Below are 17,726 nucleotides of genomic sequence, written 5' to 3'. Positions count from 1 at the left end.
GGTTCATACCCTAAACTTGCCACTTTGAGTAGAATTGGCAACGAGATGAGTTATTTTGCCTGTGTATTCTTTACGAATGGTTGCTCCCATATGATGTGCCAAGGCAACAAGAATAAGCTGCAGATTAAAAAAGGCAAGAGTGTGGTTATTGTCAAATTAACTATTCTCGTAACCGTCAAGGAATGGAAAAGGAAGAACTACAGGCATATTTTTAGATTTTTTTTTACAAAATAAAACAAAAATATTGTTCTAACTAGTCAACCTGCAAATTTACCAGAGTCTGAAAGCATCCAATTTTCTCAAGCTATCACCCCCATTTGTAGTAATTTATTAATTTATATGGTGCATCAGGTATCCTTATTTAAGCCTTTTCAATAAGCAAACGATGTCACAATAATCAGCATGCACTTTCCACCTGGCTTTCCTCAAAAATAATTAGGTGTCATTCAAAAATAAATTACACAGTACCATAATCTTCTATAGAGCAACAAGTATTCCATGTGGGCTTGCAATAAAATTTTAAAAACAGTACCTCAGGCTAGACAAATATTTAACAGAAATAATTGAGAATGCTGCTACAATCAGAAGTGTCAGGCATACCAGGGAAAGTAAAGCAAGCACAAGAGAAAAACAAATCTTTCATTATGTAATTCAACTCAACCAACAATAACACTGTTGTTCTATCATGTGTGAGATTTGCAAATTGTTAACAACCATTCTGTAAATGCATTGCTATCCATAATTGATAGCACCATCATAGCCCCAATAGAAGATGAGATTTAATCAAAACTTCAATGCAGAATTTTAAAATATAATCTCAACTATTTTTCTCCAGGCCCCATGCTTTGGATTATTTTTGGGGTTAAGTTAAAAACATTAAAAACTACATTGTAAATGATTCTTTGAAGTTAGGAATTAAGAATGTATGCTTCCTGAATACTAGATGTTTACAGCCTAAACGGGGGAGAAAATAACACTCCATGGAAAACAGTGGATCTGCAGTGTATTGATGTGGCACTTCATATGTTGGACAACATTGCAATGTTCACTACCAGAGTCCTTGTAATACAATACTCCATGGTCAATATAAATCAGTCAATAGAACTTTAACTAAAAAAAAAAGCAAAGGCTCACCAACTTCTCCTTCTTGAATCCAGTGAAACACAAGACCAGATCCAACATACTTGTGCAATATAACGGCCGAGATGTGAAAGGCAAAGGCTATGTGGACCAAAAATATTAGCTTCATTAAAATAATCATTTCAACACTTAAAAGGTTTCTTAATTAGGGAGATGTGGATTGAGTCATCATGTCAAGTTAAAGTTGTAAATTTATTGCGTCTCCTGCATAAGTCTTGACAAGCTTAAAGCAAAGGCCAAAATGGAACAGCGAGACAGTAAGCTTATTCTCAACAAGGAAAATTATCTTCCAATTAAGTGTGACAAAAATTCTCTGGAGAAGCAGAACTAATAAAGTTGATATGTTCCTCTAATGTCGCAGTTATATCGTAAACCCACTTTTGGAATTAATACTGCAATTCCACTTGAAAGTTCCTGACGTTGTGATAACTGCTCTATTTATACTGCACAATCCAGCTTTCAAAGTTTATATTATAAACATGCAACAGGCATGTTCACCCATGCAGTTGGGGCATCTTCACAGGAGTAACGGTATCTGTGATCTTTCAGATCTGCTTATGCCAGTTCTTGTACAGCTACTTACATTTCCTCCAATAGTAACTGCAATTCTCTCCATTCATTTGATTCCCAACATGCACCCAACAGCACTTAATAATTTTAAATAGTGCTGGAGCACTGTTAATCAGTGAGGGGAGTGCAGAATATGTCAATCAAGCAAGCTAGCAATTTGTTTCTGTTTTGATTGTGAAGCAAAGAGTCAGAGCATGAGCACCTTAGATTATCCTAATTAAGATTAAACTGCACAATAAAACTGTGGATTCTAGCAACCTGTGTTAATAAAATCACTGTGGAGGCTTCCATTCTTTTCTGCCTCCTCTCCCCATCACACAAGTAGTTTTGAAATCACATTTAATCTCTCACATTTAGAGATGTTTAACCATACCTCTCTTTTTCTTGCGCAGTGAAGCACAACAGGAGGCCCCAGAATTCTAGCATTCATCTTGTGCAAAGTCTCATAAGGCTGGCCTTCGAATTCTCCCAGCACAAATATGGTCTCCATCTCATGATTTTCATTATCAAAATCTTCTACATTTCCCAATTTAACAAATGGCAACTTGATTTCCTAAATCATTGTGAAAGAAAAATTTTCAAAAATCAGAAACACAAATTCTGTATAGTGCCTTCTGCAAGGTGCAGAAAAAGGCTCATCACCCACACTAAAACAATCCTTATCAAATTAGTAGTAAATTGCGTGTTGTTATTAATTCAGGATTACGTTCTACAATTTTAGATTTTTAAAAGTTTAAGAATTATGGGTTAGATGGCTCAAATTTTCTACAATCATTTCAAATGCAAAAGAAATAAGTGTAGCTGGATATTTTCATCAGTGACATAATTTTAAACATTTAACAGCTTCAGCTCCTCGAGAGTACAAGACATTTTCCCAAAAATAGGTTGGCACCATGGTGCCCAGCAGATACATTAGCTTAAACCTACATTTGATAACTATCATTCGTCTTTACAATGACATTAAGGAACCTTAAGCAAATCTTGGTGCACAAAGCTGCAAAGCTCAAATCCACAATACATAACTAATTGTTTCAATGTATGTATGAACGTGATATGCATATTATGAAGAAGGAAATTAAAAAGTAGTGAAATCTCAACAATGCTCTTTAACGGAGGAAACAGCCCACATGGTTAATAGAATTAGCAAATATTTCAGCTTCTAAATTTGGGCCTGCAAGGATAATACTATAATAACCTAAGCGATGAATGAAGATAAGTGCAGTATAAATTACATATTTAAATGTCTTCTCTCCTTGATCTAGAAGGTTAATTCAGTTAACCAGTGTTAACTGGTTTTGCAATTGGGTAAAATTTTTACATAATTCTGTCATAACCTTCAAGATAAAATTGAGAATTCACTCTTTTTAGCGAAGATGATGAAATCATCTATTTATTAAATGTTTAGTGCTAAATCATGGACCTTTGAAGTTATAATGGCCCGTCTGCAGTCAGACACTCCTTGCTGTCCCAGCAAGTCAAGGCATTATTTAATGTACCACTAAGCCATACACAATGGGAGATCCTGAGTTTGAATCTCTCCCTGTGCCGAGGCAGCTGGTCCAAGCTGAGACATTACAATTAGCATGAACACCCTCAGGTCTGATATTAACAGCAACAGCAATAAGTTTTTTAGCTGTCTAATATTGAACAACTCACAAAAAATGAAAAACCATTCAGGTCTTCCGAAAGCAGATTATTAACCATACATCACTTAAGTCTTACATTTCAAAAGTAATGGAGGGGTGGGTGGGGGGCGGCAGCAGATGCAGGAGTGTGCTGCCTGGCACCACCTCCAGGCCACGCACCATTCTGTCTTGGAACTGTGTTGCTGTTCCTTCGCTGTTGAGTCAGGGTTATGGAGCTCCCTGCTTGGCAGTACTGTGGGTGTGCCTGCACCACATGGACATTGGTAGTTCCGGAGTGCAGCTCAACACCACCTTTTCAGCAGTGACTGGGGATGGATAGTGAATGCTGGCCTTAAAGTGATGCTCAAATCCAAAGAACAAAATTAAATAAAACTCCATTGATCTAACTGGTGGCATCACTGTTCAGTATGCATAGCATGCCCATGTTGCAGTCAGGAGGATAGTATGGAGGTATTCTGAATAGTTTAATTGAACAAGTAAATTGAATTGTCATCATAGTTAATAATGGGAAAAGACTATTTGGTCGATTAGGCCATGTAGGCACCTTCATAATCACAAAGTAAAACTGTTAAGAGATGTCTACACCAATGGCACAGGAGAGCATTTAAGTGCCGAAAGTATTTTTTTTCCTGGCACACTGGTTGGACATTTTCCATTCTTGAAAATGTAGACATAACATTGATAAAATTGCATGCTAATAAAAACCAGCTGTTGAAAACAATCCAAGTCTCTGTTTGCAAGTTTACCTTTGGAGACTTATGTATTGTGTAGCAGCGATACAAAGAGTGCAATTTAATTATATCCAAAGTGAGGTACTGTATATATTCAGCATTTGAACATGTATGTTTGGATGCCAGCAGACTCTCAACATGTTCAAAAGCTGCACCACACAGGATAAACCACGACTGGTTCTTGCATGGTTATAATCTAATAGCTAATCACATTGTGCTGCAATTATGTGGGCACCAAATATCTGCAGGTACACTTTGTAATGTAAAGCTTTAATTGCTAGCCATGAGCCTATCAATTTCCTGAAAATAGTTTACGAATAGAACATCCAACATAAAGACGGTTTTGTGGTTAGAGGATATTATATACAATTGAAGAGAAGATAAATTACTTTATTCAGTTATAAATCATAGTCTAGAGTAAACACATTTTATTAACAGAAGAACAGAATATTTAATGATTCACAGCAGCAAAGTACAATGACTAAAGGAAAGGGAAAAAGCACATTTAATACAAAACTTAACTAGGAGTATATTCAAAGTTCTAAAATATTTGTGCTACAGACAACTAGAAGCCACTTGAGCTTTGCTGATATAGTTTTAGAATGTAATTAGAGCTTGCAGCTGTGTGCATGCATCTGACCACGTGTGCAGTAAGAAAACTCTAAGTTTTCAAATGGACATAAAAAGAGGCATAAGACCACCCAATTTCAGGGACCACTGTTTGGTCCATTAAATTCAACTGAAGAAATTGGGACAATATCTTCCATCTTCCCAATATTTAATTGTAAGAAATTTCTGCTTTTCGAGCACTGGATGTCAGGTAATTCAGCAATGTTGGAGGCATTGATAGAGGTAGAACTAGGTAGCATCAGTATGCAAGTGAAAACTAACTAGTGCTATGCTTTTAGATGATTTTGCCAAAGAAATAGGAGAGGACCAAGGACAGATCTCTGTGGGGCACCAGAATGGTGAAGGAATTAGAAGAGAAGCAATTGCAAATGATACTCTGCTACAATTACATAGTTAAGAACTGAACCTGGCAAGTGCATTCCCACCCAATTGGATGACAGTAGAGAAGTGTTGAAGGAGGATAGGGCCCATCGAGATATACATGGTAACTTGTGCAGTGATGCTGGAGATGTGGTCAGGGCTCTCAATGAGTACTTTATCTCTGTCTTCACCAAGGAGAGGGTTAATGCAGACATTCTAGTTAAGGGAAGAGAGTGAAATATTAGATACAGTAAGCATAATGAGAGAGGAAGTGCTGGAGGGACTGACATCCTTGAAGGTGGATAAATCACCAGGGCCGGATGGATTGTATCACAAGCTGTTAGAGGAAGTCAAGGAGGAAATAGTGGAAGCTCTGACAATCATTTTCCAACCCTCACTAGATACAGATGAGGTACCAGAGGATTAGAGGTCTGCAAACATTGTACCATTATTTAAAAAGAATGCGAGGAATAGGCCAGAAAATTATAGGCCAGTCAGTCTGACTTCATTGGTGGGCAACTTATTGGAATCAGTTCTGAGAGATAGGATAAACTGTCATTTGGAAAGGCATGGATTGATCAGGGATAGTCAGCATGGTTTTGTTCAGGGAAGATTGTATCTTATTAACTTACTTAATTTTTTTGAAGGAAGTAACAAGGAGGATTGTCAAGGGTAGTGCAGTAGATGTTGTCTACATGGATTTTGGCAAGACATTTGACAAGGTCCCACATGGCAGACTGGTCAGAAAAATGAAATATAGGGATATAATGGGATATAGGGTAAAGTGACGAGTTGGATTCAAAATTGGCTCAGCAACAAGAAACAAAGGGTAATGATGAATGAATGTTTGTGCGAATGGAAAGCAGTTTCCAGTAGCGTTCCACAGGACTCAGTTTTGTGGCCTTCGCTGTTTGTTGTCTATATTAATGATTTGGACTTAAATGTGGGAGGCATGACAAGGAAATTTGCAGATGACACAAAAATTGGCCATGTAGTTGATAGTGAAGAGGATAGCTGTCCACCTCCAGAATGATATCAATGATTTTTTAAAAAATTTTAAATCAGCAAACTAAACTACAACCCTGTTTAACTGATATTATTACTTCAGTTTCCAACAGAAGCTCACATGCACAAGTTACAACATAGCAACAAATAAGAATCTACTCAAATGTTAAAAGGTCTGATAATTTTCTAAGAATTATATTAATGGAAATTTTAATCAAGATATTTTTGTTTCAAAACATGAATTATCCAAGAGTGAAGAGTTTCCACTTAGTTTCACCCCAAGTTTAAAATACAAGCTAGTAAACATAGATCCTTATCTTTAAGGCAAAATTGGAGTGTACAGGAATTAGGTCAATGTAACTTACAGGCACGTGGAATTTGCTCCCAAGATCACCACAACCTATCATACAATAGTTTATAAAAAATCTATTGTACGCACAACTTGCTATTAGACGTGCTTTCCTTCATCTTCATCAAACAAACTTCCATTTCTTTAACTGCCCATGAAGTATCAAGAGTTAATACCAAAAAACATAAGTGAAAGGATTTGGATGCAAAAGACCTCCATTTATTGCTGTATTGCAGTTTTAAGCATTACAAGATCTTATTTGGCTTTCCCTTTTTCAAGAATATCAGATGAGGACAGGATCATGTACAACAATAATGCTTTGTCCCCACACCCGCAATCTTCCTGGGTAACACTGCTCACGAACACTCAACTGTCCTATCTCATTTGTAATGGCCATTTGAGGTACCAGCACTCCACTCTTCATTCAACCTATTCTAACATGTAATTTTTCTCTTTGGGAGGACAGAGATAAAAGGAGGAAAAGAAAAACAAGATTTGAGAATCAATAAGGCAAAAAGTGAAAAACAAAAACAAAAATAGTTGATAGAGTTATGTACCAGACCAGCAAATTGAAATAGTAATGAAAAGATATTGTCACTCAGCTGAAAATTACTTGCTAAATTTCCTTATTTTTTTTCAATGATGCCATTTAAAAAAACTGGAAGTGAGTTATGTACCAGACCAGCAAATTGAAATAGTAATGAAAAAATATTGTCACTCAGCTGAAAATTACTTGCCAACTTTACTTATTTTTTTTCAATGATGCCATTTAAAAAAACTGGAAGTGACATCTGGGGTTTATTAAGATAATTAATTGGCCAACTATAAATCAACAGCAAACCAATGATCAGAAAGCTAAAAGTATCAGTCTAACAATAAAGGTTCATCACTAACATACCTCTACAATAATCAGATAATGGTGGTCAACGTAAAAGTTATGGAAACAAGAGTCTCTAGCTTTTTTAGGTTCATCTTGCCAATGAATTTAATTGTATTTGGGTAAGAACAAATAAAAATCTCAAATTTTCAAGCAAAACTAGAAAAATAAAGCAATCATTCTTTAAAAAGCGGGAGGTATGTCCTTACCCAAAAATTGTTTCTTACAGCCATGTTAGCAATTCGTCAGGTGTTTTGCTAATAAGATGGATTATCACAGTAACAAAAGAACCAGAATTTCAAAATAAAAATATCCTTAATAGAACACATATCACTGACATCGACAGATGAAAAGATAATGAATTTTATTGACATTTTAAACACGACGTTATTACCTCCAAGGCTTTCAGAACCTCTTCAGTGTCCCCAACTTCTCCCATTAACGCAACTTTTGTTTGAATCAGAGGTGCACCTAGAAAACAGAACCAAAAATTTGTAAGCACAAATTGATCTCCCATGACTAAATGTAGTTTTCAAATGAAGGAGGGCTAGAGGATACTGAATAATTGAACCAGGGTATACATATGTAATAGTGCTAACTGGGATGTATGTGGGACTTGCCTCCTTGCCCTCCCTACGGTGAAGGTTGTGGCACTGTGTTGGACCTGTCGTTGGGTAAGGAACTGAAGATATTTATAATACAAACTGCCAACTAGAACATGGCACACTATAATTGCACCTTTTGGCCAAGGATATGAGATCTAAACTACTTGGGAGCATTGGAAGCAAAAATCCACAGTCGTCAAAACGTGCAAGGAAGAGACAAGCAGGACAACAGCTAGGGCAGTTATCCATATAGGAGCTCAGTACACAAATGCATGTGACATAAGAAATTTTAAAGATGAGTTAGAACACACATATTAAGCTGAAAAGATATATTGCAACAGCCACAAGAACTGGCTACAAACTGGATCTGATTGGGAGCTAAATATTCCAGCATAACAGATCCATAAAAAAGGGCAAGGAAATTGACAGAGATCAGAAAGTAGTAATATTGATAACACAATTACACATCTTTGCTTTGTAAATATGTTCTTGGTTGAGTAGATAGAGAGAGGCGGTGGAAAATATGGGCAAGTGAAAGAACAGGAATTCTGTTAGACAGATCTTCAAGTACAATAATAATTAATTCCTTAGTCATTTAAAACTAAAATAGAAAATGATGCAGTACCTGAAGATGGTGCCTAAAATATCCCCTTATCTTTTCATATGAGCGACCTTATTTATTTTCAACAATTTCTATTCCCATTTCAGATTCCCAGGACTCTCAGTAAAAATAAAACTGTTTTAGCGTCACCTCTAATAACAGACTGAAGCCAGTGGAAAGGTCACCAAAAAGTTTATGGTGAACCTTCACAAAAAACACTAGGTAAGGCTTGAACTGGAATACTATGTCCAACTGTGGGACCTACACTTTAGGAAGGATGTGAAGGCATTAGAGAGAGGGTATGAAAAGATTTACAATGGTACAACTTGTATTTATATAGCACCTTTAATGTAATGAAATGTCCCAAGGTGCCTCATGGGAATTTTTTTTTCCTGGACATCACTCGCTAGGCCAGCATTTGTTGCCCAACCCTAATTGCCCTTGAGAAGGTGGGCTGCCTTCTTAACCACTGTAGGTAAACACTCAGTGCTGTTAGTGAGGGCGGATGCGCGGGAGATGGGCCGGACACGGTTGAGGGCCCTGTCAACCACCGTGGGTGGAAAACCTCGGTTAAGGAAGAAGGAGGACATGTCAGAGGAACTGTTTTTGAAGGTAGCATCATCAGAACAGATGCGACGGAGGCGAAGGAACTGAGAGAATGGGATGGAGTCCTTACAGGAAGCGGGGTGTGAGGAGCTGTAGTCGAGGTAGCTGTGGGAGTCGGTAGGCTTGTAATGGATATTGGTGGACAGTCTATCACCAGAAATTGAGACAGAGAGGTCAAGGAAGGGAAGTGTCAGAGATGGACCATGTGAAAATGATGGAGGGGTGGAGATTGGAAGCAAGATTAATAAATTTTTCCAGGTTCCGACGAGAGCATGAAGCAGCACCGAAGTAATCATCGATGTACCGGAGAAAGAGTTGTGGGAGGGGGCCGGAGTAGGACTGGAACAAGGAATGTTCCACATACCCCATAAAGAGACAGGCATAGCTGGGGCCCATGCGGGTACCCATAGCCACACCTTTTATTTGGAAGAAGTGAGAGGAGTTAAAGGAGAAATTGTTCAGTGAGAACAAGTTGAGCCAGACGGAGGAGAGTAGTGGTGGATGGGGATTGTTCGGGCCTCTGTTCGAGGAAGCAGCTAAGGGCCCTCAGGCCATCCTGGTGGGGGGTGGAGGTGTAGAGGGATTGGACGTCCATGGTGAAGAGGAGGCGGTTGGGGCCAGGGAACTGGAAATTGTTGATGTGAAGTAAGGTGTCAGAGGAATCACGGATGTAGGTGGGAAGGGACTGGACAAGGGGAGAGAGAAGGGAGTCAAGATAACGAGAAATGAGTTCCGTGGGGCAGGAACAGGTTGACACGATCGGTCTGCCGGGACAGTCCTGTTTGTGGATTTTGGGTAGTTGGTAGAAGCGGGCCGTCCGAGGTTGGGCGACTATCAGGTTGGAAGCTGTGGGAGGAAGATCTCCAGAGGAGATGAGGTCAGTGACAGTCCTGGAAACAATGGCTCGATGTTCAGTGGTGGGGTCATGGTCCAGGGAGAGGTAGGAGGAAGCGTCTGCGAGTTGACGCTCAGCCTCCGCAAGGTAGAGGTCAGTGCGCCAGACAACAACAGCACCACCCTTGTCAGCGGGTTTGATGACAATGTTGGGATTGGACCTGAGAGAACGGAGTGCAGTAAGTTCAGAGAGACAGATTAGAATGGGTGAGAGGAGCAGAGAAATTGATACGACTAATGTCACGCCGACAGTTCTCAATGAAAAGATCAAGAGAAGGTAAGAATCCAGAGGGAGGGGTCCAGGTGGAGGGAGAATATTGGAGGTGGGTAAAAGGATCCGTTGAACGGGGAGAGGACTCCTGCCCAAAGAAGTGAGCACGGAGACAAAGACGGCGGAAGAAGAGTTCAGCATCGTGCCGAGCCCGAAATTCATTGAGATGAGGGCGTAAGGGTATGAAACTAAGTCCTTTGCTGAGCACTGAACATTCAGCGTCGGAGAGGGGAAGGTCAGGGGGTATAGTGAATACACGGCCGGGGCTGGGATTGGAAGATGGGGTGGGGACGGAGGGACAGGCAGGGGTGGAGGGTCCTCGATGGGTGTTGGTGTCGATGAGTTGTTGGAGCTTGCGTTCCTTAGCACTTGAGAGAAAGAGAAAAAAAGTTTCTTGTTGAGGCATCGGATGAGACGAAGAATAAAATGAAACTGGGGGCACGCACAGCTTTGAAAAAGGGTGCGGCGGTGCTGCTGGAGGGAGAGGTCGAGTGTGTTCATATGGCGGCGCATGGCACTGAGTGTGGATCTCAGAATGCAACGGGAACAGCAGTCCGAGAAAAGTTTTATGTCCCGGTGATACCTGTAATCCTGGGTGGGTTCGAAACGTGAGGAATGGAATTTCAGTTGAAATCCACGTGGGGTAAGTCAGAGACGGAGACAGTCAGAGGAAGGAAATATGGCTGTGAAAGCGGGTTTTAGTAAACACCTTGTCAAACACCAGGAGAGAAATGGAAAGCAATGAAGGTGAACAAGGCAAAAGAGAGATATGGAAATCCTGTCGGAGAGAGGAGCAGTACTTCTTCAAGGTAGGCATTTCTTGAAGAGAAGTGGCAGTCAATTAAACACAGATAAAAACAAAAAACTGCAGATGCTGGAAATCCAAAACAAAAACAGAATTACCTGGAAAAACTCAGCAGGTCTGGCAACATCTACGGAGAAGAAAAAAAGTTGACGTTTCGAGTAGGGTCCCCCTTGTCCTCACTTATCACCCCACCAACCTCCGCATTCAAAGGATCATCCTCCGCCATTTCCGCCAACTCCAGCATGATGCCACCACCAAACACATCTTCCCTTCACTCCCCCCGCCGGCGGCATTCCGTGGGGATCGTTTCCTCCGGGACACCCTGGTCCACTCCTCCATCACCCCCTACTCCTCAACACCCAACTACGGCACCTCCCCATGCAAACGCAAAAGATGCAACACCTGCCCCTTCACTTCCCCTCTCTGCACCATCCAAGGGCCCAAACACTCCTTTCAAGTGAAGCAGCATTTCACTTGCATTTCCCCCAACTTAGTCTACTGCATTCGTTGCTCCCAATGCGGTCTCCTCTACATTGGAGAGACCAAACGTAAACTGGGCAACCGCTTTGCAGAACACCTGCGGTCTGTCCACAAGAAAGACCCAAACCTCCCTGTCGTTTGCCATTTTAACACTCCACCCTGCTCTCTTGCCCACATGTCTGTCCTTGGCTTGCTGCATTGTTCCAGTGAAGCCCAACGCAAACTGGAGGAACAGCACCTCATCTTCCGAGCACTTTACAGCCTTCCAGACTGAATATTGAATTCAACAACTTTAGATCTTGAACTCCCTCCTCCATCCCCACCCCCTATTCGTTTCTTCCCCCTTCCTTTTGTTTTTTCCAATAATTTATATAGATTTTTCTTTTCCCACCTATTTCCATTATTTTTAAATCTATACCTTTTATGCCCTTAGTCTTTCCACCCCACCCCAACTAGAGCTGTACCTTGTGTGTCCTGCCATCCATTCTTAATTAGCACGTTCGTTTAGATAATATCACCACCTTCAACACCTCTCTGTTCTTTTGTCTGTGACATCTTTTGATTATCTGCTCCTATCACTGCTTGCTTGTCCCTCCAGCCACACCACACCCCCGCCAACTTCTCTCCCCCCACCCCCCCGACCTTAAACCAGCTTATATTTCACCCCTCTCCTAATATTATTCAGTTCTGTTGAAGGGTCATGAGGACTCAAAACGTCAACTTTTTTCTTCTCCGCCGATGCTGCCAGACCTGTTGAGTTTTTCCAGGTAATTCTGTTTTTGTGTTGGATTTCCAGCATTCGCAGTTTTTTGTTTTTATTACTGCTTGACAGCACTGTTGATGACCCCTTCCATCCCTTTACTGATGATCAAGAGCAGACTGATGGAGCCATTGGATTTGTTCTGCTTTTTGTGGACAGGACATACCTGGGCAGTTTTCCACATTGCCAGGTAGATGCCAGTGTTGTAGCTGTACTGGAACAGCTTGGCTAGGGGCGCAGCAAGTTCTGGAGCACAAGTCTTCATTACTATTGTCTGAACAATGCCAGTGCCCATAGCCTTTGCAGAATCTAGCGCCTTCAGCCATTTCGTGATATCACGTGGAGTGAATCGAATTGGCTAAAAATTGGCATCTACGACCTCTGGCAGTGGTTATAGAAACAAAGTATGACACCGACACACAGAAGATGATAATAGGTCAGGTGATCAAAAACTTGGTCAAAGAGATAGGTTTTAAGAAATGTCTTAAAAAGGAGGAAAACAAGGTAGAGAGGCAGAGAGGTCTAGGGAGGGAATTCCAGAGCTTGGGGACGCGGCAACTGACGACACAGGCGCCAATGGTGCAGCAATTAAAATTGCTGATGCACAAGAGACCTGAATTAGAGGAGCACATATCTGGGAGGATTGTGGGGCTCGAGATTATTACAGAGATAGGGAGGAGCAAAGCCACGGAAGGATTTGAAAATAAAGATGAGAATTTTTAAAATCGGGGCGTTGCAGGACTGGGAGCCAATGTAGGTCAGTGAGCACAGGGAGCTTGCTGAGCATCGAGGCACAGGCAACAGAGTTTTGGATGACCTCAAGTTTACGGAAGGTTATCAGCTAGTGATGTATTGGAATAGTTAAGTGTAGAGGTAACAAAGGCACGGCTCAGAGTTTCAGCAGGTGAGCTCAGACAAGGGCAAAGTCGAGTGATGTTACGGAGGTGGAAATAGGCGGTCTTAGTGATGGTGCAAATATGAAGTTGGAAACTCATCTCAGGATCAAATGTGACACCAAGGTTGCAAACAGATTGGCCTAATATCAGACTGTTGCCAGTGAGAGAGATGGAATCGGTAGCTTAGGAAGAGGTTAGAGTGGGGACCAAAGCAATGACTTCAATCTTCCCAATATTTTAACTGGAGGAAATTTCTGCTTATGTTTGATGTTAGTCAGTACTAGATGTTGGATTAGCAGCAACCGTGGAGAAGTCAAGAGAGAGGGTGGTGAAGTAGAGCTGAGCGTCGACAGCGTACGTGTGAAAATTTGCTGTGTCTGTGGATGATGTCGCTGAGGGGCAGCATGTAGTTAATAGGAGGGGGCCAAGGATAGATCCTTGGGGGGACACCAGAGGTAACGGTACAGGAGTAAGAAGAGAAGCCAATGCAAGCTCTTCTCTGGCTACAGTTAGAGATAGATAAGAATGGAACCAAGTGAGAGCAGTCCCACCCAGCTGTGTGACACTCGAGTGACATTGGAGGAAGACGGTGTGCTCTACCTGGTCAAAAAGCTGCAGACAGGTAGAGATAGAGGAGGGGGGAACGTTTACCTTCATCACAATCACATAGGATGTCATTTGTGACTGATAAGAACTTTCAGTGCTGTGGCAGGGGTGGAAACCTGATTGAAGTGATTCAAACATGGAGTACTGGGAAATATGTGGGAGGCGGAAGCACACTCAAGGACTTTGGAAAGGAAAGGGAGGTTGGAAATGAGAGGGATCAAGGGTTGATTTTGAGAGGACAGGGGTGGTGGCAGGTTTAAAGGTCCCAGGGATGAGGGACTTCAGTCACATGAACAGATTGAAGAAGCTAGGGTTGTTCTCCTTCAATAAAGAGGTTGAAAGTGTTCCACATCATGAGGAGCCTCGACAGGGGTGATGGGAGAAGCTTTTCCTATTGGCAGAAGGATTGTGAACCTGAGGGCACCAATAGCAAAAGAACCAACGGCAACATGAGGAAAACCTTTTTTTTTTAAAGCAGTTAAGAGTCTTTTTTTCCTGAGACGTGGGCATTGTTGGAAAGCCAGCATTTGTTGCCCATCCCTAATTGCCCTTGAGGTGGTGTTGATCACTTTCTTGAGCTGCTGCAATCCATCTAATGCAGGTACACCCACAGTGATGTTAGGGACAGAGTTCCAGGATTTTGATCCAGCAGCACTGAAGGAACAGTGATACATTTCCAAGTCAGGATGACATGTGGCTTGGTGGGAAACTTGTAGGTGGTGGTGTTCTCATGTTTCCGCTGCCCATGTCCTTTTAAATGGCAGAGGTCACAGGTTTGAAAGGTGCTGTCTGAGGAAGTTTGGTGAGTTGCTGCAATGCATCTTGAATGCTGCCACTGTTACGTTGGCAGTGGGGAAAGTGAATGTTTACAGTGGTGGATGGGGTGCCGATCAAGCTCGCTGTTTGTCCTGAATGATGACGAGCTTCGAGTGTTATCGGAGCCACGCTCATCCCAACAAGTGGAGAGAATTCCATCACACCCCTGGCTTGTGCTCTGTAGATGGTGGGCACACTTTGGGGAGACAGGAGACGAGTTACTATTCCCAGCCCCAGACCTGCTCTTGAAGCCACAATATCTATATGGTTAGTCCAGTTCAGTTTCTGGTCAATAAGTCCCATGAAGTTGATAAGAAGGGTTTTCAGCAATGGTAATACCATCCAATGATTAGGATCTGGAATGCAACACCTGAGAGTATGGTGGAAGCAGATTCAATTGTGGTTTTCAAAAGGAAATTGAATAATTATCAAGGGCAGTAGATGCATGGGAACACCACCACCTGCAAGTCCCCCTCCAAGCCACACACCATCCCGACTTGAAAATATATTGTTGTTCCTTCACTATCACTGGGTCAAAATCCTGGAACTCCCTTCCTAACAGCGTTGCAAGTGTACCTACACCACATGGACAGCAGCAGTTCAAGGCACCAGCTCACCACCACCTTAAGGGCAATTAGAGATGGGCAATAAATGCTGGCCAGCAATGCCCACATCCCAATAAAGAAAAAAAATGTAAAAAATCTGAAGAGAAAAAATTGGCAGAGCTACAGGGAAAACAGCAGGGGAGTGGGACTTGCTGTGTTACTCTTGCAGAAGAGCCTGCTGCACGGGCACCTCAAGCCAAATGTCCACCTTCTGTGCAGTAATCATTCTATGATTCTATTTTATAGTTTTCTGGGGAGGGACGAAACAGGGGAGAACTCCAACATATCCATGACCGCTGGGTTCAATGTTGTGTCCATTATTTAGGATCTGCTCCAAAAGACTTGAGAAAACACCTGCCGAGCTCTCAGCAAATCGTGAGGATAAAGTCCTACATGATTTGCTGTAACTCGATTTATCTAGAAAAAAAACAATTACAAGGTACACAAATACAAGGTTAACAATTTAAGCAGTGCATAGAACTGAGTGAACAATTGGCCTGACGAAATCCTGGATCAGCGTACACCGTCTTAACACCACAGACATTCTCTAACCTCAACAAAAGCACTTACGATATTTGTGCACATCTGTAACTTCCAGTTGCAAGTTTTAAGCTAGCAGCGGAACATCGGAACTTAACTAAACCCCCCCCCCCCCCCCCTATCCCAATTGCGTCTAACATCAGCATAGGTCAGTGTCACAGAAGTGAAGCCTGCTTAGTGAACAACTCTACTTCAATCTTTTTGTGCATATATCAGTTCGCTACACAAGATTTAGATCACCCAACAGCTGGAACCTGTGGCTGTGTCGGCAAATAAATGTTGAGGGGATGGGGCGGGGGTTGCGAATGCTCCGTAACCGCTCTCCAACACGGAAACCGGATTCTTACTGAAACACCCTGGTTACCTTCCACGGCTTCCGATGCGGCCAGCAGGTGCTCCTTGGAGGAGTCGGCGAGTCTGGAGTCGAAACCGGACGAGTCCACCAGGAGACTCCCGGCGCTGGCGGCCGTTGAACTCCTCTCAGCCATTGTCAGCCCCGCTGTGAGCAGCGACTCCACGGCCGGACAGGTAAGCTGAACAACGGCTCCCTCTCTAAAATCAGAGCTGCCTCCCGCACACGGCGCGGCTCAAAACCCCGGTTTAAATTTGGCGCTTTCTTATCTTCAAACGACTTTGGAACCTCAGCTCCCGGCGTCGCCAACGAAAAATTCAAACTTCCAGACACACTCTTAAACGCTTGTCTGATTGGTCCGCACATAGCCGATTGAAAGGCGTGAACGGCTTTTCCTGATTGGTTGTTCTCGGAGCAGTTATGGTTCTCTGCCCTGTAATTGGTTCGGAGGACATCTATGCCATGGCTGATTGGTCACCGATCGGCCGTCCCCCATTGGACGATCTTTGCTCGAGTTTCTGTGACAAAAGCCAAATGTTGTAAATACTGGAAATCTGAAACGATAGTGGGAAATCAAATGAATGCTGTAAATATAAATATATTGTAAATGTAGAGAGGCACCTCAGCGTGTCATATACTGTATTGAAAGAAACTGATTTGTTTTGCATGTGTTACAATCCGTAGAGACCGTTAACTTTTAAAAGTAAATTCGGCCTTCCAGTTAATAGCTGAAAGGTGGCATGACAACATTTCACTTTTTAAGACTATTAATAAACAAACTAAAATGATACTTTTGTAGGCAGCTTAAATTCTGAACTACAGAACTGAGCTCTCCCTTTTACTTTTAACGTAACTGAAAACATTTCACAGTTATATTTTACACTGTGCTTTGATTAGACATTCAACTTTCCCAGGCCCAGTCCAAAGTGATTCTTACCTCCCGAGTGTTTACCTCTGTTCTTTCTATTGGCAGCCTGGTAACTTTTACCCCCAGAACTGTCTTTCACAATGAGAGTTTTTCCTGGAGATTCCTCCCTTTAGCTAAAGTTAGGCAAGTCTTCCAGTCTCATTTAAAGACTCACGAATTTGCTCTTTTCAATCCATGCACGAACTCCCACCTGCATAAAGGCTTTTGGCCTTTTGCTCTTTCTTCTGGATGCTAGCAGAATAGCTATATCTCTGAGCTTTCAGGCGTGCCTTAGAAACCGTCCCCACCTCCACGGCAATAAGACTATAAGACATAGGAGCAGAAATTAGGCCATTCGGCCCATCGAGTCTGCTCCGCCATTCAATCATGGCTGATAAGTTTCTCAACCCAATTCTCCCGCCTTCTCTCCGTAACCTTTGACCCCCTTACCAATCAAGAACCTATCGATCTCGGTCTTAAATACACTCAATGACCTGGCCTCCACAGCCTTCTGTGGCAATGAATTCCATAGATTCACCACTCTCTGGCTAAAGAAGTTTCTCCTCATCTCTGTTCTAAAAGGTCTTCCCTTTACTCTGAGGCTGTGCCCTCGGGTCCTTGTCTCTCCTACTAATGGAAACATCTTCCCCACGTCCACTCTATCCAGGCCTTTC

The 17,726-nt window shown here is 42.1% G+C and overlaps 1 protein-coding gene across 2 annotated transcripts in view; it reads right to left on the bottom strand.

Annotated features, from left to right (window-relative positions):
• Nucleotides 1-16,496, bottom strand: part of ect2 (epithelial cell transforming 2) — an 84,440-nt gene extending 67,944 nt beyond the window's left edge. For both annotated transcript variants that reach the window (XM_078563820.1, XM_078563818.1), the window contains exons 1-5: nt 16,158-16,496; nt 7,703-7,779; nt 2,084-2,263; nt 1,135-1,221; nt 10-117 (exon numbers count right to left, since the gene is read on the bottom strand). In XM_078563820.1, the coding sequence (XP_078419946.1) occupies nt 10-117; nt 1,135-1,221; nt 2,084-2,263; nt 7,703-7,779; nt 16,158-16,281 (576 nt within the window). In that variant the 5' untranslated portion in view covers nt 16,282-16,496. The remainder of the gene's footprint in view (nt 1-9; nt 118-1,134; nt 1,222-2,083; nt 2,264-7,702; nt 7,780-16,157) is intronic.
• Nucleotides 16,497-17,726: the final 1,230 nt, after the last annotated feature.

The sequence above is a fragment of the Cetorhinus maximus genome, chromosome 19, assembly GCF_964194155.1.
Source record: "Cetorhinus maximus chromosome 19, sCetMax3.hap1.1, whole genome shotgun sequence".
Taxonomy (NCBI): Eukaryota; Metazoa; Chordata; class Chondrichthyes; order Lamniformes; family Cetorhinidae; genus Cetorhinus; species Cetorhinus maximus.
This window is presented reverse-complemented; position numbering and strand designations above follow the sequence as displayed.